At 39.9% G+C, this 27,327-nt stretch overlaps 2 protein-coding genes across 2 annotated transcripts in view; both read left to right on the top strand.

Moving 5' to 3' along the window:
* Positions 1 to 11,095: 11,095 nt before the first annotated feature.
* Positions 11,096 to 27,327, top strand: part of Zc3h11a (zinc finger CCCH-type containing 11A) — a gene marked incomplete in the record, with an annotated part of 39,519 nt that continues 23,287 nt past the window's right edge. Inside the window, 6 exon segments of the mRNA XM_013522660.1 lie at positions 11,096 to 11,135; positions 11,771 to 11,817; positions 16,977 to 17,041; positions 18,324 to 18,383; positions 24,292 to 24,495; positions 26,794 to 26,913. Of these exon segments, the coding sequence (XP_013378114.1) occupies positions 24,442 to 24,495; positions 26,794 to 26,913 (174 nt within the window).
* Positions 11,917 to 16,006, top strand: Zbed6 (zinc finger, BED-type containing 6). The gene has a single exon (XM_013522657.1). It carries the CDS (start codon positions 12,805 to 12,807, stop codon positions 15,742 to 15,744), a length of 2,940 nt encoding a protein of 979 aa, XP_013378111.1. The 5' UTR covers positions 11,917 to 12,804; the 3' UTR covers positions 15,745 to 16,006.

The raw sequence follows: 27,327 nt of genomic DNA on the forward strand, positions 1-27,327 counted from the left end.
TACCGTTGTATGAGTGTTAATTCCTTCATTTTTATAACTGTTCTGTGGTTATGTAAGATGTTAACATAGGGGAAAGCCGGGTGCAAGATACACAGGAACTCTCTCTAAACTATTCTTGTAACTTGCATAAATCTTAAATTATTTCAAGATAAAAAATAATTTTAAAACATGGACAGCTGGGCATGGTGGCGCACACCTGTAATTCCAGCACTTGGGAGGCTGAGGCAGGAGGATCACTGTGAGTTCGAGACCAGCCTGGGCTACAAAGTGAGCTCAAAGTGAGCTCAGTTCAGGTTCAATGCTAACCTGAACCGCACAGCAAGACCCTGTCTCAAAAAGACAAAAAAATTTAAAAAAAAATAAAACATGGACAAAGGTGGAGGTGAAAGCATCTGCGTTCGTCCCATTTAAATAAATGGGAACCGTTCCATGTTTTTTTCCTTCTCCAATGGATTCAACGTAAATCACATGTTTGTGTAGTTGTTCCAAGTACTGTTTGTTTTCTGTTCTGTTTTGTTAACATATATGCCCAACCTCCCCTGTTGGTCTCCAGCCACACTGCCTGCTGGAAAATATCCTGAAGTAGTCTGTGTTCACCCTGGCTCCTAGCACAAGGGTCAAAATATTGTTTTTGTTTTTCTTTAAATTTTATTTTAAAGAGAGTGGCAAATGAGAAACAAACAAACAAAAAAATAGAACAATAGCAGCGTACCAGTATCACAAACATAAACAAACCAAAGCAAGAACATTTCAAGTGATACAGGGTTTCAAGACAGAATAATATGAATTAACAGTGGTTGTTATATTACATATCCTTGTCCTCAACTATGTTCCTCAGATTACCAGATGTAAGAATGGAAGATTGTTCAAACCATTAAAGAGAATAAGAAAATAATATTAGATAAAACATTAGAGATATTACAGAGTTTCACTAGACAAGATGGTAGGAATTCACCATGGTAATTCCATTGCATATTGTTACCTCCAAATCAGTTGCTCAGATTACCAGATATAAGCATGCAAAATTGATCAGAACATAAAAAATTTTAAGCATTAACTGTTCATTTCAATATACCATCAGACATCAGCAATACAGTTATTGCAGCTATTCATATATATATTTATATTTTGCCTTCTTTCTTTTTTCTTCTTTCCCTCATCCAAGTTGTTCCTTCCTTTGAGCAATTTCTTTCCTTTTCCTATCATCTATTATATGCTTTGAGTTTTACTTATTCTTTCAGGTGCCTACACCAAGGAAACAATATGATATTTACACATGTGGGTCTGATTTATTTCACTTATGAGTATGGTCTCCAGTTGCATCCATTTACCTACAAAAACCTTGAGTTTATTCTTTTTATAGCTGAGTACTACTCCATTGTATAAAAATACTACATCTTTTTATCCATTCCTCAGTGGATGGGCATTTGGGTTTTTTCCGAGATTTAGCTATAACAAAGTGTGCTGCTATAAACATGTGTGCACATATGTCGCTGCGGTATGATGTCTTTAATTCTTCTGGGAAAATACAAGGGTCAAAATAAAGGCAGGTTATTGACAACTGATGATTAATAAGGTGGCTTAGTGCTCTCACTTTTTTCTTTTTCTTTTCTTTCTTTTTTCTTTTTCTTTTTTTTTTTTTTTTTTTTTTTTTTTTTTTTTTTTTTGACAGCAGTGTGTATTGAATTCAGGGCCTTTGCACTGAGCCACATTTCTAGCCCTTTTTTGGTTTTTATTTTTGAGATGGGGCCTTGCTAAGTTGACAGTCAGGGCTCCAGCTTAAGCTCCCACCTCAGCCTCCCAGAATGCTAGGATTACAAGCGTGTGCCACCATGGCTCCATTCAGTGTTCTTACTTGTGCCATAAAATGTTGAGTGAGGTTCACCTCTCATCTGAATTCAGAATGCCACCAGTGTACAGTGACTAGCCAACCCCTCAGGCCTTACTTCCCGGAACCATATCAGAAGGCTGAGAGGTGGCTGAGCGTGGTCACAAAGAGAAGGATCTCCTCCTTCACTCTCTCCATCCCGGTAAGTGGTAACCATCTCCCTCTGCCAAGGAGAACGGGAGGAAGAGAGTGCTGCCAGACCAAGAGAGATGGCTGTGAGGCCGCTGCTTCTGTCCCACGGAATGTGGCAAGAGTAGTATATGTGAGCTGGGGAGGGACCTGGGCCTGGCCATCTACAGGCACTGCCCCAGCGTGGTGCCACAGCCAGAGACCCCAGACGACTCTGTGATATGTGGACCATCTGAGGTGGCTTTGCAAGTCCCTGGATGGGACAACAGCAGATCGTTACAGAAATCTGATGTCTCTGTTGTGGGTACATGTTTTCAGGGAAATCAAACTCCCCCTCTGTGATCACAAAAAACAAATATTGAAGCATGGTAGAACACCTTATAATCCCAGCTATTCCGGAGGCTCAATGTCAACTGGGGCATCTTAGTGAGATGCTGTGTCAAAATAAAAATAAAAATAAAAAGGACTAGAGATGTAGGTCAGTGGTAGAGTGCTCCTGGGTTCAATCCCCAACACTGAAAAAGCTAAATAATAATAGTAATAATAATAATACTAAAGAAAGAAATGTTTGGTTTTTGGTGGAAGGCTGAGGTAGGAACCTGAGGCAAGAGGACATCCTGGGCTACAGAGGGAGTGCAAGCCCAGCTTATCTCAATCAAACAAACAAATAAAAATGTTGTCTTTTGTCCCTTGTTTCTGGCAGTGCTGATGGCAGCTGGAGACTTTTGAGGGGGCTGAAGTGGGGGCACATCTGAGTGACGTTGTGCAGTCCACACTCACTCCAGAATTGAATTAAACTGTAGGCTATCTAAGCAAGTTGCAGAACTGGCTGGTGTGGAAACAAAACCCCTAATATTTGGTGTCAAAATATGAGTGAAACCAGGCCACCACCCCACAAGTGGCTGGCATTTTAGGGCACACAGACAGCACCACGCAGCTCAGTTCTGGTGGCCAGTTATGGTCAGCCAGGGCAGCCACAAGCACAGAGAGAAGACAGAAATTGCTGATCACATGGAGCACTTGCTCTCGGGCATGAGAACAAAGGGTAAATGGGTCAAAATGTTAAACCCTGGCAGGAGAGAACTCTCACAGCTAAGAGGCAGTGAAAAAATATGGGCTCTAAATTAGATCTTAAAACCAGGCATGGTGATACATACCTATATTCCGGGATACTATGGAGGCTGAAGCCGGAGGATCACAAATTCCAGCTCAGCCTGCGCAACTTAGCAACTTACTGAGACTGTCTCTTAACAAGTAAATAAATAAATAAATAAATAGGTAAGTAACTCAGTGTGAAGGCCCTGAGTTCAATCCACAGTACCGGGGTGGGGGAAGATTAGATTTTAACAAGTGCTCAGGAGCTATCACCCAAAGGAAAAGCACAACCTATCAATTGGGAGTAGGTCCTGGGAAAAATTAAGCCTGGTCATGTTTATGCCCCAATAAACTGGATACCTCCATAAGCCAGTTACACTTAAATATGGTCTCCCAAATTAAGAAGGGTGCATAAACAGTTGATTGTCTCATACTAGGAAGGTAACCTTTCTGTTTAGTTCTTGTTCTGAGAACTTTTACAGCTAAACCAGTGGAAAGCTGTTTATTAACTTTCATTTTTCTTTCCCTTTATAGTTTTGTTTTCTTGCATTTGTTTCCAGGAAATTTTGAGTAATTGTCTCATATGCTTGCTAACGTTATCTATGAGGAAATTCTTTCAAGATTAGGAGCTGACCAAAAAGTAGATATAAAGATAACAAGTCCATTGTGACTCCTTTGTTAAATATAGTGAATTAATATTGAAACTTGTGTTTATTGATTGTTGCCTTGATCAGAATATTGTTTAACATAAAATTGAAAGACCTGCTAAGTCCTCCACCCTTCCTTCCTTCAGGAAGGCCCCATCCTGTAGGTGTGAGCAGGAGACAAGCCGTGCTGTCTCTCAGCTTTCATCCTTCCTGATCACTCCTTGCTTTCATGGAACTTATCATCATTTCTGGTTTTTCTGTGGACCAAGCGCCTGCAAAAACTTGCAATGCTTCTAGAAACTCTAAATCAATAAGCCAGTGGCCTGTTCCCCCAGAGTTAGAGGAAAATGGAAGGAACTTGAGGCACTTCACAGGAGAGCAATCAGAGCCAGCTTCACAGACATTTGACCTGTGCAGGGGCATAGAGCCCAGCACTTAGTTTAATGTTCTGCTGTCAGTATCTTCAAATTCTTTTTTTTTTAATAGAAGTTCTCACTAAATTTCTTAATTGCTCAAGCTGGACTTGAACTTCTTATCCTCCTGCCTGAGCCCCCCAGAGCTCTGGGATTACAGGTCTGCTCCACCATGTCTGACCTGAAATCCTTAACTTTAAAAGAAATTCCTCTCTTTGAACTTGTGTTTTATAGATGAAATCTATTGGGACAATGGAGAATCCATGGAGGAAGAGAAGATACACACAATGTGCATGTCCATTACTCATAGCTTCCCATATACATGCAGTGTTGGTGATGCCCCAATGTGTGGTCTCTGGGAGGACCATGGTGGTGGCTGATCTTAATTGTTGGCTTGACTGGAATAAGAGACTCCTGCAGAGATGCTCATGGAGTGGGTTAATCTACTGGTGTTTGTAACAGAAAGTGCTGTAGGGAGGTGGGGCCCATGGGAGAATGTGGGTCACTGTGGTGTGTCGTTGCAGGATATGTCTCTTCTCTTTTTTCTGGTTTCCATAAAGAGAGCATCTTTTCACCACTGTGCCCTTCTGCCTTGATTTTTCTGCCATGATTTTTTCTGCCACGGAGTCACTTACCATGGACTAAAGCTCTGAAACCACAAGCCAAATAAATCTCTCTTCCTTTAAATTGTGGGTGTCAGGCATTTTGCTCAGGCAATGAGAAAACTGATCAGTACACCCGTGATCTGTAGAAATTCACCAAAGCTCAGAATGAGAATAAGGTAAGCATGCTGTATCTACAACTGAGTAACCCTGATAGTCCCCAGAGGCTGTGCTTACAGTTCAAACCAGAACTTGCTTTCAACAGAGAAAGAAAACAGTGTTCCAAGAAATACGAATGACTAGAGAAACCTATCACATTCTTCCTTACCTGGGTTCCTTCCCTATGTCAGTTAATCACTTGTGTTGAACCAACACTGGATAAAGCATATAAAGCTCACTCGATAAAGCTCACTCACCTCATGACACTTTGGCCATACATAGGTGGGTCTGACTGCTGAGTTAAACAGCTCCAGGGCCAGAGACATAATCTTAGCTCCAGTTTCTTCACATACAGGTTATTCTCAACAACGGACTGCCAGGAGCTAAGTGATAGTTACCAGAGGCCATTGCTTTGGACAGAGCTCCTATAGGTACTAAGTCCCAATGAACCATACCAAACTGGAACTGAGAGTCACTTGTGCTAAATGTTATATAATCAGACTGAACTTAGAAACAGGCTGTTTTTCAAAGACAGCTACCACCTGTCAGGTTGACAGCCCAGTCTACCTGAGATGGCATGATAAGGAAGTCCCTTCTCTTTAACCCTATAAGAAGAGTAACTTTGAAATGATCAGTCCATTTCCTTTTCCTTGACTCTGCTGTCTTCAGCCTTTTTGGCCTTAAAGCCCATCCCTTTGCTCAGCAGCTCATCAGAGCATCTTTCTGTGTCATAGATGGGATACTACCTGCTACATGAATTGCTAATGAACACCAGCTCTATCCTTAAACTCAATCTGCTGAAGTGTTATTGTTGACACTAATTTCTCACCCTCTGACATCTCCCTTCTCCAATCTATTTTGTCATGTCATCATCCTGCACAAGAAACAGTGGTTCTCTGTTTATAATCACTCACACCTTGCCATGGGATTCCTCAAAACATCTCCCTTACGTACTCTCAGTCTGAGCATTTACTCCCCACCCGCATTGACTCAAACACATTCAGGAACTGGGGCTATGAAGATGACCAAGACATTTGTTGCTAAAGCTTTTATAAGTGGGGAGGGGGGAGGGGTTAAAAGGAGGGCAGAGGAGTGTGGCGGGGAGAATCAAGTTATATCACGTACAGATACAAATTCTCTATGAATGTGATCATTATGTATAACTAAAGTATACCAATAAAGTCTGATTGGAGGGGGGAAAAAAGACATTTATTGCTGATCTCCCTGAGTTCACAGTATATATAGAGAAAAGCAAATGAGCAGCCAGGCAATTCTTAAACCATCTGACAAGCACGGGCTGCTGCATCTTGCAGGGAGAAAGCCAGTAGGTTAAATGAGGACAGAGAAAGGAGTTCTAACCAGGAGAAACTGCATATGCAAAGGCCTGGGGCTTTGCAAAAGTAGGACACATGGAGGGAAATGCAGGTCACTCAAAGTGGCAGAGCAAAGAACTGGAGCGGGGAGGAGCGGTAAGATTTTAGCATGAGTGGATAAATAAAAGTTTTATGTGGGTTTAATTTATACAGTAAGTAGTACATCTCTTTTCTACCTCAGACATCCAACCCTATATCCCTCAACTAACTACCGTTAATAAATTTTTCTAGAAAATTTTCTATACATGAGTAAACACGTGGGGGAAGTATTGATATTATATTTGCTTTTTAGAAAAAGAAATTTTGTGGCAGACTAAAAGAGCAACTTGGGGCTGGGGATTTAGCTCAGCAGCACAGCACCTGCCTGGCAAGTGCGAGGTCGTGAGTTCAATTCCCGGTACGGGAAAAAAAAAAGAAAAACAAAACATAAAAAAAATAAAAGAGCAACTAAAGAAAGGGCAAGGAAGACAGCCCATGAAGGGACTGGCAGTAACGTGGGAAACTGGCAGCAAGTGGGCAGGGCTTAAACCGGGCAGGGCCATGAGGGTTAAGAAGAAAAACATAGATGCAAGAAAGATTTGGGGGGTGAAGTCAACAGGACAGCATCACTATTTGGATGAAGTTTTTTATAACACCCAGGTTTCTGGCCTCAGTAACTGTGTGGATGGTGGACGGTGTCATTCATTAGGACAGAGACTTCAGGAAGAAGATGAGATGTGGGGGACACGGTGGTGATTTCAGTTTCAGTCGCCAAGTGCCTTGGCAGTGTCCAGCTGGAGAATTCTATAGGCAGCTAAACACAGATCTGGGTCTGAGATAAGATCTGAGTCACTGTGTTCTATTAACTTGTAGTGATCCTCCTGCCTCAGCCTCCCGAGTGCTGGGATTACAGGCGTGCACTACCACGCCCAGCACTATTAACTCACAGTGGAAACCACGGGGATGAAGGTGACAGCTCACAGAGAGAATGTGGAATCCTGGGCAATGTCAATGATTCATCGAGGAACAGGAAAGAGGAACTGGCCAGGGAACTGGAGACAGGCAAGCAGAGAGTGTGGAAGGAAACCCAAACAGAATTTGTCCTTTAACAACGAAGGGAAGGGCGATTTAAAGGAAGAGAAAATAGTCGGAGGTCAAATGATTGCCTGATTTGGAGCCCTGTGCTTGAAATCGTGCCTTGCCACTTTCCAGCAATGAAATATGGGACAAATCGTTAGAACTTTACAAGCGTTTGTAAAAAGGGGTTAACAACAAGTACCTATCTTACAGTGGAATCGTGAGGATTAAACTGAATAATGTGTATAAAGCTGTTACTGTGGTGTGTGGTACATCATACAAATGCTGACTAAAAATAATAAGAAAAGTAAACACTGAAAAGTATTTATTCAAGGTGAATGACCCTGCAGGAGTAATTTCAGAGATGCCAGAAGATGTTATTGGAGTCCTCGGCCAGAGGCCCAACTCAGGGAGTCCCAACAAATCAGGTCCAGCCACCAACCTCAAAAATCAGAGAGGAAAATAATAGTGAAAATCGCAAAAAGAACATTAATCAGTGTAGCTATACTGGAGAAGCAATAGGACCACATCCTTAGCCCTGTTTGGGGGGAACTGACATGAGCTCCCAGATTACAGAGACCAGGGTGACCCAGGAAATGGATGGTGAAACAGCCTGGGTCAATCTGAGGTCATTATCTAAGGACAGATCAGGCAGGGTCCTGGCCAATGTAAGAAGGAAGTTGCCGCTGCTGAGAAGGTAGCTCTGACTCATAGCAAGATGTTATCTACTGGACCTGTTGTTCCTGGAATCCGAGGTGACTCAGTGCAGGACACAGATGTAGACTGGAGGTGGAGCTGCCAGGTATTTTATCCTGCTTTAAATTACCCACAGGGTGGTGGCATGTGCCTGTAATCCCAGCACCCTGGAGGCTGAGGCAGGAGGATTGCCATGAGTTTGAGGTCAGCCTGGACTCCATAGCATTTATCCTGTCTCCAAACACCAAAACAAACAAACAAACAATTTTATTAAGGATGCTAGAGGAAAGATTGATTGATCTTTTTACTCTCTTTACAGACAATATTAAAACTTCTTGCTGGGCCGGGGATGTAGCTCAGTGGCACAGTGTCTGCCTGGCAAGCTCGAGGCCCTGAGTTTGATTCCCAATGCCAAAGTAAAACAAAAAACAAAACAAAGCAAAACAACTTACTGTCATAAGAAGTGATCAAAGAGTATGCAGTCACATATATAGAAAAAGGTATTATAGCCATGTGTGGTCGTGCACAAGTATAGTCCCAGCTACTCAGGAGGATGAGGCAATAGGATCATAACTTCAAAATCAGCCTGGGCAACTTAATGAGACCCTATATCAAAATTAAAAAAATAAGAATAATTGGGAATATAGCTCAGTGCTGCGTGCACGCACACACACACGCAAGATTAGAGTGACATGTCAGTTTATTGGTAAAAAAATTTTTCCTCTCATTTTGTAATTATGTACAGATGCAATAGAAAAATAACATTTTTAAAATTTTTGAATTTATTACAGTAAAAGAAACACTGCCATTAAGCCCTCTCAAAATACTCCCCCTTGCTTTAAACAGACTATCCCATTGTTTTTGCCAATTTCTGAAGTAGTCCTGGGAGCACTCTTTCATGAGTGTCTTTAGTTGTACTGTGGCTGCCTTGCTGTCCTGAACTGACCCCCCAACACCCCCATACCAGAAATCAAACTCACCACCTTGCACTTGCCAGGCAGGCGTTGTGCCGCTGAGCTAAATCCCCAGCCCCTGAACTGATTTAGAATACTTATCTTGGGCTGCAGATGTAGCTCAGCAGGCACAATGCCTGCTTGGCAAGTGTGAGGCCCTGAGTTTGATTCCCAGTACCAAAAAACCCCCCCAAAACCATCTTTTGACTTTGAGGAAGAGCCAGAAGTTGTACAGTGCCATACCCCATGATAAAATGACGATACACTGTGTTTTTGTTTGACAAAAATTGCCATAAATGGTTGCTCAACAACGGTTGGTTAAGTTACAGTGAATGTCTAAATTTAAAAATTTGTTACAGTGAAAGACACATTGCTTTGTAGTATAACTTCAAATCAAGGACTGTGATGCCCCTTGCCTTGCCTTTGTTGCCCGGAACTGCTTTGGCTATTCTAGGTCTCTTCTGATTCCAAAGGAAATTTTAGGATTGTTTGCGCTAGTTCTGTGAGGTATGCTGTTGACACGTTTGGGACTACATTAAATCCTTCGAACAGTTTTCAGAGAAAGGGCCCAATGTGGTGGTGCACACCTGTAATCTTGTTGTGGAATTTCCAAGAAAGTGGGGAGACCAGGAGGGATTTTTCAGGAGGACTTTAATGATGCACCATCCCAGCCACTAGAAATGCTCAAAACTAGGCTGGGCCCCGAACCCAGGAGAATCCCCTTTTATACAATTTGTGACGTCAAGCAAGTAGAGATATATAACTGAAACACAGGCAGTTAGTCACCCTAGCAGCTAACTCTATCTTAGCCTTGAGAGAGATTAAGTCCTGTCCATCTCGGGATGTTAGGACATTGTGAAGCTTGCTCATAACCCCATTTGTTAGTTTTATCAGTGTCAGTACCCAGTATTGCCCCTCTAAGGGAACTGAGTCCCATGACAGAACTGCCTGAAGTGTCTCCCTTATCAGTGAGAAAAGCACAGGACCTCCTGAGAAGCAAGTCCGCATTCCACAGGGAGGGGTTGCCCCAAGAGTTGCTTGCCTGGGCTGGGAAGATTTTACAGAGGGAAAGTCTAGGTTTCTTTTTCATCCCAGCAGTTGGGAGGCTGAGGCAGGAAGATCTCCAAGAACTTAAGCCCAGCCTGGGCTACATAGTGAGTTCAAGGCTAGTCTAAACCACACAGCAAAGGGGCTGGGGATTTAGCTCAGCGACACAGCGCCTCCCTGGCAAGAGTAAGGTTGTGAGTTCGATTCCCGGTACGGAACAAAAGAACACCAAAACTAAACCACACAGCGAGCTGGGCGTGGTGGCACACGCCTGTAATCCCAGCACTCGGGTGGCTGAGGCAGGAAGATCGTTGCAAATTCGAGGCCAGCCTGGTCTACAAAGTGAGCTCAAGGCCACCCTGAACTGCATAATGAGACTCTCTTTCAAAAAGACATAAATAAATAAATAAATAAATAAATAAACCACACAGCGAGGAGACCTGTCTCAAAAATCAAACACACACACACACAAAACCAAGCAAAAAAAACCCCAACAACAAAAAACCTAAAACAAACGTATAAACCAGAAAAAAAAAAAAAAAAAAAAAAAAAAAAAAAAAAAAATCGTAAAAATCCTGTAACACTGCAAGGGCAAAGTGCAGTTTATTTCTAAATTAAATTTATACACGGCTTAGGCAAAAACACTTGGTAAACTGAACGCTTACTGCCTGGTAGACAGTTCTTGCAGTTTTCTCACTCATTTGGTTTGATTTAAAAACAAAAATAAAACTTTATCAAATACGTGTTAAGAGCCACAGAACTTGCGGAAACGGCAATTCTCGCCAACGAAGGGACCCAATCGCCAAGCCCCTCGCGGCCCACGTGGCCCTGTGACGCAGGGACGCCATTTTAGGCATCGCCTCATAGAGGAAACTACATCTCCCAGAATTCCCGCCTTCTGCGTCGTGCTGGCAGTATTACTGGCCGCGTCTTAGAACCGAGCCTGTAGCCGGGCGCCATCTTTGACGCTGGCAGTCTTAAATTTTTTTAGCTGCTGTAAGAACGGCGGACGGCAACGGCAAAGAAAGAAGAAAGACGTGGCAGCAGGCGGGAGTCGGAACTAGTGTCATCGGTTCGGTAAAGTTTCTGTTCTTTGGTAACTAGACCCGTTTTTTGATTGCTGGGTGGTTTGGAGTCAGGGAGGTGGGGGACAGGGCGAGGGGAGTGGCAGCGGCCTTCCCTCGCCCCTGGGTCGTGGCCTAGCCTGGGAAGTCACAGCGGGGTCCTTGAGCCCTGCGGTAAGGACCCCCGCCTCCCGGCCGCAGCCCTCGCGGGGTTGAGCTGGGATCCCGGCTCCCGCTCACTTTTCCCATCCTCCCCACCCCCACCCGCGGCGCCCAACCCCCAAGGCGACTGCTCCTTCCCCACCGGCCTCTTCCCCTCCCCCACTTCCGGTGCTGGGGAACCTGGAGCCAGAGCGCCCCGGTAAACCAACTGTTCTTCGACCCCGACAGGCAGGTGACACTAGATGGCTCTCTGCGCGGCAACAGTGTTTCTAGTTAAGCGGACCCTCGTTACCTGAATCAGCCCGAGTCCCAGGAGCCGAGTTTACCTGTTCGTGGCCCGCTAGGGGCCTGCTATGTGGGAGATTTTCTCAAATTCCACATAGGAAGCCACTGACCTTACTCCGCTGCCCCACGCCCATTCCCCATCCCGCCCTCGCCCCCTCTTCGGAGTCAAGAGCTACAGGGACACTTCCGTTCTCCTTGTAGGATTGGTGAACCCGTAACGAAGAGCACCCCCTAAACTCCCATAATCGGTGCGGATTCCTATGGGGAAGGTCCATATTGTTGACATCTTCCAGGCCTTGGTTCTGGACCTTGAGAAGGAGGCTGTGGAACTAGTAATAGCGATGCTTTGTAGGGTAAATATGTGTAGGTATGGAGGAGAGGGGAGGGATCAATGCAAAAGAAGTGGAAATGGTTTAAAGTTCTTCAGTTTTTGCTGTTCATGTAGAGGTCAACTTGTGAGTTATTTACAGGCATAAACTTCAGTGTAAAAACGTGATCTTTTAGTAGAAACGGTGAATTGAAACTGTTTCTTGTTACCTTGTTTTAAAATTTTATTCCCAAAGAATTTTTTTCAGCCACTTACATTTTTTAAAATGTGCTGTTAGAATTGAAAGGGATCAACTAGAATTTAATGACCAGTATGTGGAGTCTGATTTAGCTTTCCAGAATTGACTAAAATTTTGGGTTGTTTTGGCAAATCAGTGATGAATGTTGAATGGTGCACTATGTTTTTGTTTAAATGAAACTTCCTGAAAATAATTTCAGAAATAAGAGAAAATCGATGTTGCTATCACGGGGCATCATAAAAATACATATTTTAAGAACTGAAGGCATTTCAAGCAGATGCAATCCTTGATGAAGCAGAAAGAACATGAACCTGAGGTTTGAAAGCTCTGGCTTCAGCTGCTACTAACCAGCTCAACTCTATGACTGTGGGGAAGTGGGCCTCAGTTCTGTTTTCAGTAACATGAGGGAGGATGCTGGACTGTTCGAATTTAGAATTTAGAAAATTGGAAGGGATTTTAAACCCCTCTAACAAAGAGTTTGGGAATGTTCTCCACTGCGGTCATTTTTCTTCCAAAAGTAACCTGGCTTCGAAGTCATTGGTCCAAAGGGAATTTGACTCCCCATAGAAATTGGAAAAAAGGTAATACAAATAGAAAGTAACAGCTGTATTTCTACTTGAGTAGTAAACCATTGACAGATCTTGGTACAACTTTGGAGCCATAAGGAGAATGAGTGTATGTACTTTAAGTGTACCAGTTTCTTCACTCTCTCCTGACAGAAGATGCAGCACTTTTAGTGGTGCTGGAATTCTGGGATGCGTTTCCATTAATTCTAATTCAGATGAAGAGGGTGTGGTAGAGGGAAAGATGGTGTCAGGAGTGGATAAAGAGGCAAAATTGCCTGCTAAAAAGAAAAGAAAGAAGGGCTTGCGGATTAAGGGGAAAAGGCGCCGAAAAAAATTGATCCTTGCAAAAAAGTTTAGTAAGGATTTGGGATCTGGGAGACCTGTTGTAGATGCTCCTGCCTTGTTAACTTCCAGTGCCCCTGAACAGGATGAAGAAAATCTTTTTGACAGCAATATAGAAAAACAGATCTATCTACCTAGTACCAGAGCCAAGACTTCCATTGTGTGGCACTTCTTTCATGTTGACCCCCAGTACACATGGCGGGCCATTTGTAATCTTTGTGAAAAAAGTGTCAGCAGGGGTAAACCAGGCAGCCATCTTGGTACATCTACTCTTCAGAGACATCTGCAGGCAAGGCATTCACCTCACTGGACCAGGGCCAACAAGTTTGGAGTCACTAGTGGGGAGGAGGACTTTACTTTGGATGTATCTTTATCTACCCCTTCCCCTGGAAGCAATGGAAGCTTTGAATATATTCCTGCTGATTCGTTAGATGATAATAGACTAGGTAAGAAACATCATAAAGCATCATCTGATGCCCTGAGGGCAGAAAGAGGGAGATTTCTCATCAAAAGTAACATTGTCAAGCATGCCTTAATACCTGGAACCAGAGCCAAGACATCTGCAGTTTGGAATTTTTTTTACACTGATCCTCAGCACATCTCAAGAGCTGTGTGTAATATATGTAAAAGAAGTGTGAGCCGGGGTAGGCCAGGTTCCCATTTAGGAACTTCGACACTTCAACGACACCTGCAGGCCACACATCCCATCCATTGGGCTGTTGCCAACAAAGACAATGGTGCTATTGGAAATGGATTAGATGAGACTGAGACTGAGAATAGCGATCTCTTGAATGATACTTTACATGGAGAGAAGTCTACAGGCAGCCAAGATTTAACAGCTGAAGACCTTAGTGACTCTGATTCGGATGAATCTCCTGTGTTAGAGGTTGAAAATAGATCTGAAAGTCGTGTACCTGCTGTAGAGCAAGACAATCAGATGCATGCCCAAGAGAGAGAAACAGCATTTTGTGAAAACTCAGCTTCTAATCAAATAAGTCAGGCAATTATTCAAATGATTGTAGAGGATATGCATCCGTACAACTACTTCTCAACCCCAGCTTTTCAGAGATTCCTGCAGATTGTGGCTCCTGACTATAGATTGCCATCAGAGACTTACTTTTTCACTAAGGCTGTACCTCAGTTATATGATTGTGTCAGAGAAAAAATTTTCTTAACTTTAGAGAATGTTCAAAGCCAAAAGATCCACTTGACTGTTGACATATGGACCCATGACCCATCCACTGACTATTTCATCGTGACTGTACACTGGGTGTCTTTGGAAACCACATCTTCTCCCAGTACTGGCAGGATCCCTGATTTCAGAAAGTGGGCAGTGCTTTGTGTTACAGGTTTAGCCAAAGACTGTTTGATAACCAACATTTTGCAAGAATTAAATGACCAGATTGGTCTCTGGCTTTCTCCTAATTTTCTTATCCCTAGCTTCATTGTTTCTGACAATTCTTCTAATGTGGTACATGCAATCAAAGATGGTGGTTTTAACCATGTGCCATGCTTCCTGCATTGTTTAAATGTCATCATTCAGGACTTCTTCTGCGAGCACAAAAGCATTGAGAATATGTTAGTGGCTGCTAGGAAAACCTGTCATCATTTTAGTCACTCAGTCAAGGCACGTCAGATACTACAAGAGTTCCAGAATGATCACCAGCTTCCTTGGAAGAATTTGAAGCAAGATGAAACAGGTCATTGGATTTCTACCTTTTATATGTTAAGATGGCTCTTGGAGCATTGCTACTCAGTTCACCATAGTCTTGGTAGAGCCAGTGGAGTTGTACTCACCTCGCTTCAGTGGACTCTAATGACATACGTTTGTGATATTCTTAAACCATTTGAGGAGGCCACCCAGAAAGTAAGCGTAAAGACCACAGGATTGAATCAGGTGCTACCCCTAACCCATCATCTACTTCTTTCCCTTCAGAAACTCAGAGAAGATTTTCAAGTCAGAGGTATTACTCAAGCTCTCAATCTGGTGGACAGCTTATCTCTGAAACTTGAAACTGATACCCTATTAAGTGCCATGCTCAAATCTAAGCCTTGTGTCTTGGCTACTTTGTTAGATCCATGCTTTAAGAACAGCTTGGAAGACTTTTTTCCTCAAGGTGCTGATTTAGAAACTTACAAACAGATCCTTGCAGAAGAGGTTTGCAATTATATGGGATCTTCACCAGAGGCCTGCCAAATCGCAACTACAGAAGCCTCTGATACCTTAGTTACAGTAGTAGCTGAATCATTTACCTCATCTACAAAAGAAGGCACCTCCAGTTCAGGTTCCATGGATAGCTCAACTGCAGACAATGTTGCTACTGGAAGCAAAAGCTTCATGTTCCGGTCTGCTATAGCAATAGTGGAGGAGTACTTTAAAGAGAAATATTCAGAACTCTCAGGAGGTAATGATCCTTTGGTTTACTGGCAGAGAAAGGTGAGCATATGGCCAGCTTTGACCCAAGTTGCCCTTCAGTATCTGAGTTGCCCCATGTGTACTTGGCAATCTGAATGTATCTTTACTACAAATAGCCACTTTCATCCAAAGCAAATCATGAGCCTGGACTTTGACAATATAGAACAATTGATGTTTCTGAAAATGAACTTGAAAAATGTTAACTATGATTATTCTACATTGGTTCTGAGCTGGGGTCCTGAAAATAAGGTGGTTCAAAGCAGTGAAAAAGAAATACTACCTTAATTTCCTTTTCTTTTCTCTATTTAAAATGGGCAACTTTTTGCTGTTACTGTATCCTTACTGTAATAGTCATTATATGTAATCATACTAATTCTTTTTTTGAAAAAAATGGGTTTGGTGGTACCTACCTGTAGTTCCAGTTGTTTGGGATGCTAAGGCAGGAAGATTGCTTGAGCCCACAGTTTGACTTTAGCCTGGTCAATATAGTGATACTTTGTATCAAAAAAAAAAAACAAACCAAACCAAATCTAGGAAAACCAGGAAACACAAGGGTTGAAAATTCCTCAGAGACGGTATACCATTGCTAAAATGAAGGTTTACTTTAACAAGTTCACAATTGAAAGTCAGTGTTACATTTGAAAATTTTGAAATCAGTTGAGAAAACATTTTAAGTTAAAAAAAAATATAGTGCAGCATTGAAAGGCCTTAGGCCATTTTTGGCTGGTAGACTGAACTAGTAATTGATGCTAGAATTTCCCCCAATATGGGAACTTTGATAACTGAAACCTGTAAATTGAGGAAAAAAAAGACTAATCTGGCATTCCTTCCCCCTGTTCATTTTTCTATTTTTTTTAAAAACCCTGATGCTTGTCTACAACTTTGCAAAAAGAAAACCCATAAAATTGTTTTATATTTGGAAATTTGTATTTGTCTCCTCATACTGGTCAGCTTTATAATTTCAGATTACTCCATGTGCTACAATTAATTTCTTCATATTTAGGATTGGTTCTTTATAAAAGTGGAATATTAGAAAACAATTGGGAAAAATCTTGTAATCTTGGAATTGCCCTTTTAAACTTTTGTGATATAAAAACAAAAACTAGGTGCTTTTGCAGAATTTATGGTTCAAATAAGAAAAAGTTTGCAAAATTGAAAAAGATTCAGTGGGAATTAGATCACAAATCCTATAGGAGGATTCTTTGACAAGCCCAGTGTGCATTTTGCAAAGAATATTTTTCTAATTTTAAAAATATACTTAATGATACTACTTAATTATCCATGGTATTATATTCTGAACTATGAAGTGTTGTTATGGCCATTATATTCTTAACTAAAAATAAGAAGTCAGTATTTTCATATGGTAGGAATCACTGGTGAAATGAGTGAACAGATCTCAATATTCCTTAAGATACCTTTCCACTCCGAAAGTATGACGACTTTTAGTAAACAACTATTTAAAGTTTCAGACTGAATAACTAATGTAAGATCCCAATTTTTCCTTTTTTTCATTTTAGATTTGGGGATATTCCCTGCCCAAAAAATTCCTGGAAAATTGACTAGTATTAAGTGTGAGTAAAAGGTGTCCACTTTTTTTAAGTTTTCATTTTAGTTTTGTCTAGTATTTGGGAAGATTTAGCCTAGAAATTATGTAGTATTTATTACGTTAGAATCAGACTTGCTTTGGTACTGGGCTGGTTTCAGAACTTTAGAAAACTTGTTTCTATGTATCAAAATACTTTTTTTTTCTTTTTTAAAATTCTTAAATGGTAAATGTACCATTGTGAAATGAAGTTTCAGCTCCAAAAGCTTACTCTTTTATTAACTGGGGTACATGGATAATTACAGTCTTTAGCTGTCACCGTCAGTAGTAAAGAATTTGGACATAGGCTGTATAAGCAAGCCTTTGCAGGGCCAGTGTTAATGCCATGCTAGCGATGCTGTTGATATAAAAGAAGGGAAAAAAAAACTTAGAAGCTTTCCGTGTTTTGACAGTACCAGTTCAAAATGGCTATAATGCTGCTCTGCCTTCTACAGCTTGCTGCACCACTCTGTAGTTACTCTGTAACTATACGTTTCTATCTTTTCTGGTTGAACACTCCCGGATGATGATGCTATCCATACATCCATATTATACACATTGATAAATGTCTAAGGGATTTCCCTTCATGCTATTTTGTGGGCTGGGCAAATTGTAATGTAACATCAACTTCACAGTTCTGGTATAAGACTTGAGTTCACTATTTTGGTAATGAACCCAAATTTAAAGACTTTTATAGTATATTTTGAAAGGGGAAACTTACCCAGATGTTTTATTTCTACACATTTGTGTGTATGTTTGTGCGCGCGTGTGTGTATAAGCCAGTTACTATATATGTATATTATATACATAAAACACTATATTTTTTGCATACAAGTATGCTTTTATTATACACATAATAAAGATGGGGGAAGGTTTCTGTTTTTTTCTTAATAGGTGAAGAAATCTTGAAGACCAGAAATTGGATCTTATTGAATTTTGTTTTTTTGTGGTTTTTTGTTTGTTTGTTTTCTTTTGTTTTTTCTTTTTAAATTGTTCGGCTATGGAAGATGGATTTTTTTTTTAAATGATTCTCTGAATCTCAAGTTCATCTTTAAATGAACTTTTTTGTTTTTTGTTTTTTGAGGAGATAACTAATACTAGCTGTCTCCAGTCTGACAAAGGTTATTCAAATGGACTTAATCTTCCAGTAGTTGGGAGATGTTTTAAAAACACATCCTGTGTTTCAATTGTGGCTGAGAGGTTTCCTTGGCAATGTGAGGAAGAAAATTCTTTCTGCCTCATTATTATTAATTCATGGATTGAGTGTTGGTTCGACCTACAGGCGTAATAGATTGGAACTCAGTGAAGACACAGACGGTCCTGTTGAGAACAACCAGCTAATGTAAGTACGGAAAGGGGCCTTTTCTCCTTAAAAGAGTAAACTTTTTTTTGTAACTTAAGGCATAGTTTTCCTGTACTAGTAAAAAATTAAAAGGGTATTGTCCACGATTTCAGTCTTGTAATAGCTCTCAGTTTTTTGGATGGAAACAATTTTTTTTTTAAAGAGTAAAAGAAGGACAACATAGCAATAGGGGGATTCGCTGAATTATAGACAAAATGGTAGGACATTATCAATGGTTGTTATTTTACCTATTGGTATCTTCAAGATCTTTTCTCAGGAAAACAAATAGACAAATAATAGTGACTTACAGACAAAAATGGCAGGAAATTATCAACGGTTGTTATACTATCGCTTAGATTCTCCAAAGTGGTCTCTAGGGAAAACAAATAGAGCTGTACCTGAGTGATCAATCAGAAACATTTTTTTATCTGTTTCTTTCTTTGAATAATCATGCACAAAGTAAAAACAATATAACCAAGTTGAAAGCCTCTTACAATTCCATGTCCTTGGAGAATAGTGCTGTTTGTATTTTATCACAACATAGTTCTTTATCAGTACACCTCTTTTCCTAATCTTTTTAATGACTGTGTAGTGTTTCATTGTATGGGTATGCCAGGAGTTAATGAATCACTCACTGATAGACATTTTGAGTGCTTGTCATTTGAACAAAACTAGCCCCAATGTAGTAACAGTCTTATGCACACATCTGTGTAAACTGTTTCCAGTTTTTGGATGCAAATTTGTAGATTTTTTAATACTGCTCTCTAAAAAAGGTCATAACAGTTTATTGAACAACTAACTAATGGTGTCTTTGATTTGAAAAAGCTCTCAACGTGTCCTGTTTAGTAAAGATACTAATCTCTGGCCATATACTAATGGATCTTTTTCATTTTTATCAGTTTTATTGTTATGATTTTTAACTTTGCTATCAGAAAATTTTTTCATTCAGAATTTATAGATATACCATTTTTATTATATGGTGTGCCTTTTTACATAGCACAATTAGTGAGTTCAGAATCTTAGTTTAGTGATGTAATTAGTGAGCTAGTGCTGCTTTGCAATCTGCTTTTGTTGTCTTGGAACTTTTGCATATAAAGTAGAATTTTTTTTAAATAGCTGACCATTTTTGTTAATTTCAAATGCTACTTTTTTTTTCATAAATCACATTTACTTGTGAGTTCTCTTGACCCACATATTTATTCATTTGTATTACTTTTAAACATTGTTGTAAGTAATAATCAGGTAGAGCAAGGCTTTTCCACTCTTTGAGTATCTTTTTTTTTTTCAAACTTATTTTTCATTTTACAGTCTGTCAAGTTCCAGTAAAAACACTCTTGCTGGGATTTTGACTTGATTGCATTAAATGTATGGATTATTCCTGGGAGAAGTAACTTGTTTATCCCCTACTCCATTTATCCATTATCCAGGTCGACCGTGCCTTAGTTTTTTGTTTTCTTTTTAATGTAATATGGCTCTTGCATGCTTTGTTTTCTTCTTATATCGTGAGACTCTTACCTGAATTATTTCTGGCATAGAGCAAAATTTTATTGTCTTTGTGTATCTTATATTTTTATTCAGTTCTTTTTTTGTTGTTTTCTTTTTTTGCCTGTTAGATTTGCTAGTTTGCCAATACATAATTTTCAGGTAGATTTTTTTGTCTCATCTTTTATTAATGCTTTTTTTTTTTTGTTACTGTATATACTAGACCAGTCTGGGACACTTTGGAGGATAGTACAAACTGAGAGAGTCTTTTCATTTGTTCTAAGTGAGGTGACCTGTAGTGTTGTACCGTGCTTCAGTACAAAGGTTTCTGATGCTTAGGAAGTTCCTTATGACTTACTGAGTTTTTCTTCTTTACTTTTTGTGGTACTTTTATGGTTTTTAACTTTGCTATCATAGAAGATTGAACCCTGGGCCTTGTATGCTGGGCAGCCATTCTAACACTGAGCTACATCCCTACCTCACACACTCCTTTCATCCTTTTTGGGGAGGGTGTGTCTTGGTAAGGTATCCAGGCCCACCTTGAAACTTATGCTTCTTCTGAACTGAGAGTCCTTTTGAGTAACTGGGATTAATAGGTGTACAACACTACTCCTGGCCCTTTTTTAAAAAGCAAGAGTGGATGTTGCGTTTGAACTTGCTTTTTTATTCTTGGGCATTATACTTTTAAAAAATACTATTTTAACCCCTTTTTTATTAATGTAATAAATTTCTAACATTAAAACTTTTTATTCCTGAAATAAACATTTTTGATCATGTAATACTACTTTTAGTATACATCTTGTTTAATTAGCTAATGCCTTGTTTGGGATTTCAAGTCTAAAATCTTCCAAGTTTTGAGCTGTCTGTGAAATATAGCTTGAAAGGCTGAATCTAAGGTCATAATTTCCTTTAAATTTTGTCTTTTGGTATTTAAAGTTTCAGATGAGAAGTATAATGATGTCAAGTCTTTCCCTTATCAGTCTGATTTTTCCTGTAAGTGCATATGATTCTGTCTTTACATTGGAATTCAGAAATTTTACCATATCTGTGTGTACTAGGGTTGTCTTTAAAATAAAGTTCTGTGGCATTTGATGAGCCTTTTTAAAGGCTCAAGTCCATTTAATATAGAGACAATTTTTTGGTATTGTTTTTCTTATTATGTTTATTAATTCCATCCCTTTTCAGAATTTCTGTGGACTAGAAATTTTATTTCTGATTATTTCCATGTCGTATGCATTTTCTGCCATTTTGACATCTTTTTGTATTGTTTTGGTTTGTGTACTGGAAGTTTCTTCCCAATGGTCTCTTATAATCCGGCGTGTTCTTCATCAATTTTATTGTTATTTCTTCCCTTTATTAAATCCTTTATTAAGGGAAGAGGCTAGAAATTTTTTATTCATAGTAATGTATTCATTTGTACATTGCTGTGTCCTTGAATATTTGTTGAGAGCGTAAAATGTTAAAAGGTTTCTCCGTATTTTCTGTATTAACTTGTGTAGCTTAAGAGGGGGCTGTTCAGTTTGATTACCTACTTTGAAACAGCTATCAGCTTTTGAAAGATAACCAGGTTTTTCTTGGCAACCTAAGTGCTTTTTGTTTTTTCCTTTGAAAACTTAAGAAATGTATCAGTATGCATTTTGATCTTGGGTGTTTGCTCACAATATTATTTTCTATCACATTTAATTTTTAGGTTGTTCCTTTGTTTTGATGATATTAAGGATTGGAGTCAGGGTTTTGTGATGCTAGGCAAGTGATCTCCCACTGAGCTACATCCCCAGCCATTTTTCTTTGATTTTGAGACAGTCTTGATTGGTTGCCAGGTTGGCCTTGAACCTGGGATTCTTCTGCCTCAATTTCCTAAGTAGCTGAGATTACAGGCATGCACCCCTGCACCTAGAAGCCATTTTCTATTTTTGTTTTCTAGTAAAAATTATGGAAGCCCATAGTGTAAAACAGATCTACGAAGATCTTTTTCTGCTAAACCATTCTAAAAAGATGCCTGTCTATTCAGGATTCAGTCTCCCCTCACCCTGCCAAACTTTGAGGGAGCTTTGCAGAGGTAATTTGCACATAGTTGCCCCCAAATTCTAATTCATGCTTTTAAAAAAAATTTATTAATTTGTTTGCTATACTTAATACATTTATCATAGGGAATTGGTACATATACATCTTGTCCTTTTTACTTTATACTATTTTGTTGCCATATCATAGCTCTCATTTTACTGTTTTCCTAAAACTAGTAGTAATGTTACGGCAAAAATTCAGGCTGTATTCCGCAAGAGACGAAAGAGAACAGACAGAGTTTTAATTTAGACTGGTCACCTCTCATCCCAACTTGCAAGTCAGGGAAGTGGGCGTGGATCTGCCTTTGTTCCCAGCTTATATACATTTTTGGTTTCCATGGTAACAGATTGGAATGTTGTAGCCCTGGCCACATGTTGTTTTCCTTGTGCCATCTAACCGGGTCAGGCTCCGATCATGAGCCCAACCAGAATGATACATACTTTCTGTACTCTGTTCTGTATGTCCCCCTTTAGATAACCATACATTTCCTTTATGGTTACAGTGTTTATCTAGGGCCAGGGAAGGGATGAAACAACCCAGGCAGGGTCATATGTGGTTATCTGGGTCCTGGTGTTCTTTGTCTTTGGAGAAGCATTCCAGGGCTAAGTCAGGACTGCAAAGTTAACTCTTTACAGCCCTCCAGGATGTTTCTCAAGACACATTTTGAGGCTTGCATTAAGACTAGAATTATTCTATCTTAAAATGATATGCTAAGAGTCATCGTCCCCTACAGGTCTCTCTTACCCAACAGGACAAAGCATGATTAAGTTCCCTATGACTTCATAACCGGAATCATCTTTTCTCAATATTCCAGTAACATTTTTGACAGATTTCACCAGAAGCATCTAAACACTTAAACAAGATAGTATGTCTAGCAGCAATATCTTGAAGGATTTTTCTGTCAAGCACTTCGAATTCTTCCAGCCTCCCTTCATGACCTTATTCTAAAACTATGTCTATACTTTTAGTTTTTTTTATTTTAATTTTGGGTTTTTAAAGCAGCATTCATTCACTTTTGGGCACCAAACTTTATACAGCATAGTATTGTCATGCTATATAGATGTATCACAGCTTTTTAAAAATGTTTCCAATTTTGGGGCATTTAAGTTTCTAGTTGTTACTTCCTTATTAGAAGTAAGATAGTGATGCACATTCTTGTGCATTATTACCTTGTGTATTAGTTGAATATTTTTTCTTTAGGACATTGTAGAAACTGGACTCATTGGATCAGAGGGTTTATAAATTTCAAGATTTTAGTACTTGGTTAGTTGCAGGCTATTCTAACCTAGAGGGCATGTTTTCTTCATAGCATACTATTCTTTTTTTTTTTTTTTTTGGTCTTTTTGAGACAAGGTCTTGCTGTGCAGTTCAGGCTAGCCTTGAGCTCACTTTGTAGCCCAGGTTGGCCTTGAACTTGCACGGATCCTCCTGCCTCAGCCTCCAGAGTGCTGGGATTACAGGCATGCGCCACCACACCTGGCTCATGCATAGTATTCTTGATTACGACTTACCAGTGGGAGATAGATATGCTTGAATTTAGTTTGATGGCAAGTAGTAGGTCCATGTTTATGAAACCTGGCTACTGGTATATGAGCTTGTACACTCGATCTTAACCAAAAGGCCGAGAAGTGATACATGAGCTTGTAGAAACACTTCCATGCTCTCTTATATGCTCTTACTATGTGCTTTGCTTTTGTACAGCTTTTTTGGATACTTTAGTATAGGGACCTGGGTATGGCAGGAGCTAGGAGATATACTGTTGTTCAATTACTGTTTTATGGGAATTTCCCTGAAGCTTTCTTTTGTTCCTTGTTTATAATTGTGCAGTTTTTTAGCCACCTTCAGTATATAAGGTAGCTCTACAGATGTTTTCAAAGATAGTCTTGCAAGTTATTCTAGCCAAATAACATTTTACTGCCTAGTTATAATTACATACTAGGAGAAACAACACAAATGTTTATGGAGATATTTGACCTTTTTCATTCAGGTGAAAAGACCTGATTTGTCAGAAATGCTGATTTAGCAAGTATTTTGTGTAAAATATCCAGGTTCCATTAATCTGAAATCATGATCATGTGTTTATTTAGCGGTGTTTATTTAAATTTTATGCTAAAACATTTATCAAACACCAGAGAGAATGCAAAAAATAAATAAAATAAAACAGGCCATGATTGTCCTTCACAAAAAATTACATTGTAGATGGGAGTGTACAATCAACGTGTTTATGATGTTTATGATGGTAGGTATGGCAAGTGTATGTTAAGGTGATTAAAATGTGTTTTGACACTGTGATCTTACTAGCGTTACTGGAAATTGGAAGAATTTACCTGAAATACTGTAATATATTATCTCCTCATTTTAGGATTACATATTAAAGACGATTTCTGTGCTTGAGTTGTCATTTGGAAGACTGGAAGATTAAGCCCATTTTAAGAGGACTTGGAACTGGTCCTCCCCTCGAAAGCAGTGGCTTATTTCAGAAAGCCACCTCTGATCCTCGAATTCACTCAGCATGTCTAATCAAGGAGAAGATTGCTATTTTTTTTTCTATTCTACATGTACCAAAGTAAGACTCTACAGCTCCACATCAGGTCTTTCTAGGCTGGGCATGGTGAAGCAGGCCTATAATCCCAGCATTCGGGAGGCTGAGGCAGGAGGATCCTTGAGAGTTTGAGACCAGCCTGGGCTACATAAGTGAACATAAGGCCAGCATGAACTGCATAGTGAGACCCTGTCTCAAAAAAAAGAAAAAAAAAAAACAAATCAGGTCTTTCTGTAGTTTTTTTTTAATAAAACTGGTGCGGTTTTCTTTATGTTTGTAGTTGTTTTTATGTTTTGGTTAACTGTTTATTATCTGCTGTCAGGTTTTTTTGTAAAGAATAATGTATTTAGACTTTATTGTTCATTTTTTTCTTTTGGTTTTTTTTTGAGATAAGGTCTTGCTGTGTAGTTCAAGCTTGTCTTGAACTATGTAGCCCAGGCTGGCCTTGAATTTGCACTAGTGCTGGGTGTGGTGGCATACACCTGTAATCCCAGCATTTGGGAAGCTGAGCCAGGAGAATCACAACACCTGAACTGCAAAGCAAAACCCTATTTCAAAAAGACAGGGGAAAAAAAAAACCAGCCTCAAACCAGTCCTCCTGCCCAGCCTCCCAAGTGCTGGGATTACAGGTGTGTGCCACCATGCCTGGCCTCTCTTTATTGTATATGTAACTGTAATTCTCCCATGTTCTATCAAAAGTGAAAAGCTAGATGTGGCGGTGCACCTACCACAAGTTTGCAAGCTTGAGCACAGCCTGTACAACTTGGCAACTCAGGAAGTTCTTGTCTCAAACTCAGAATTTAAAATGGCTAGGGCTGGGGCTGGGGATTTAGCTCAGCGGCAAAGCGCCTGCCTGGCAAGCGCAAGGTCATGAGTTCGGTTACCAGTACCGGAGAAAAACCAAAAAAGATTAAAAAAAAAAAAAATGGCTGGGGCTGTTGTGCAGTGCAGAGACCCTGGGTTCAAGTCCTAGTAACAGCAAAAGAAAAGGCCATGGCGCATAGTCATCATTTAATGTTCTCTCACCTGTGGTTAATCCACTCAGACTGATTTGCAGTTGGAAGTACTTCAGCTGGCGATAGAGCTCAGCGGCACAGTGCCTGCCTGGCAAGCACAGGTCTTGAGTTCGATTCCCAGTGCCAAAAAAAAAAAAAAAATTGGGAGTACTTCAACTTACAGCTTACTGACTGTGATTTTATAGACTTTTTATTGAGTGCCTGGATTATATTATACTTTTCAAAACTGTATTGGTTAAGTCTGACTTCTTTTCCCAGATTTTCTGCTGCTAAGAATAGAAAGCTCTTTTTTAACTTTTTTGCTTTGTCTTTGTCAACATTCCCTATTTTTCTGCCTGAGTCTCTGCAGCTCAATTTAGGTATATTTGCTATTTTCTGTTGTTATGACTGCAAATTTGTATGTTACAGTGACTTTATCATATTAATGCTATGTTTAAAATTGTAAGTTTTACTTGGGCATGGTGGTGCATGCTTGGAATTCCAGCACTCAGGAGGTTGAGGCAGGAAGGATTGCTGTGAGTTCAAGGCCAGCCTTGGCTACCTAGTGAGTTTGAGACCAGCTGGCACTACAAAGCAAGACCCTGTCTCAAAAAAAAACCAAAAAAATTGTGTTTGGGGGTTGGAGGGTAAGTACTCAACAGTAGAGTACTTACCTAAGGTGGTTTTTTTGTTTGTTTTGTTTTTTGTTTGTTTTTTTTTTTGGTCTTTTTGAGACAGGGTCTTGCTATGCAGCTCAGGCTGGCCTTGAGCTCACTTTGTAGCCCAGGCTGGTCTCAAACTTGCAAAGATCCTCCTGCCTCAGTCTCCCAAGTCCTGGGATTACAGGTGTGCACCACCACACCTAGCTACTTACCTAAGTTTTGAGCAGCTCTCTGATAATTTTATCTGTCTTACATATAGCAGTTTTCACAAAGTGTTTTCAGATAAAATACACAAAAAAAACAATTATATATTAATTATACTTAAATTCCTATCTATTACCTTTTTTCTGAATTTCTGTCCAAAGCCTAGAGTTATACAGGGCAAAATATGTGGAACAGTTTTGATGTATTTTTTTAGGGAGTATCTAACATTACCACTTTTCTTTTCAACCCCTTCTCTCAGCATGGGTCATTCATATTGACATCAGATAAAGATCTATCAAGAAACAGGTTATAGGAAATTATAAATTTATTTTGCTCAGATTATTCTTGTTATCCCATCTCTTATCTGTTACTAATTTGTGTTTGTTTAGATTCCTTATGGACAATTTCCATAGGCTGTATTTCAGTGCTACATTTCTTTTCTGTGTTCTCTTTTCTAATAGGGTGACAGCTGCCCATTCCGTCACTGTGAAGCTGCACTAGGAAATGAAACTGTTTGCACATTATGGCAAGAAGGACGCTGTTTTCGACAGGTGTGCAGGTTTCGGCACATGGAGATTGATGTAAGTTTTCAGTACCACCCATAAATATCTGTTGCTGGGCAGAAAAAAACACACTTTTTATTTCTTTTTTTTTTGTTTGTTTTTTCTCCGGTACCAGGAACCGAACTCCCGACCTTGCGCTTGCCAGGCAGGCGCTTTTGCCGCTGAGCTAAATCCCCAGCCCCTTTATTTCATTTTTTATTACAGGAGATTGAACTTAGGCCCTATAGCACACTAATAAAGTGCTGTACCACTGAGATACCCCACTCCCAGCCATTTTGGGTCTTGCTGAGTTACCCAGGCTGGCCTGGAACTTATGATCATCCTTCCTCAGGCTCCTGAGGGGCTGAGATTTCAGGTGTGCACCATCGGGCCTATCTAACAACAACAACAAAGCTTTCAAAGGGGAAACTAATTTATTGCTATAGGAAGATC

Source organism: Chinchilla lanigera, unplaced genomic scaffold (genome assembly GCF_000276665.1).
Source record: "Chinchilla lanigera isolate Chin_1 unplaced genomic scaffold, ChiLan1.0 scaffold00005, whole genome shotgun sequence".
NCBI lineage: Eukaryota > Metazoa > Chordata > Mammalia > Rodentia > Chinchillidae > Chinchilla > Chinchilla lanigera.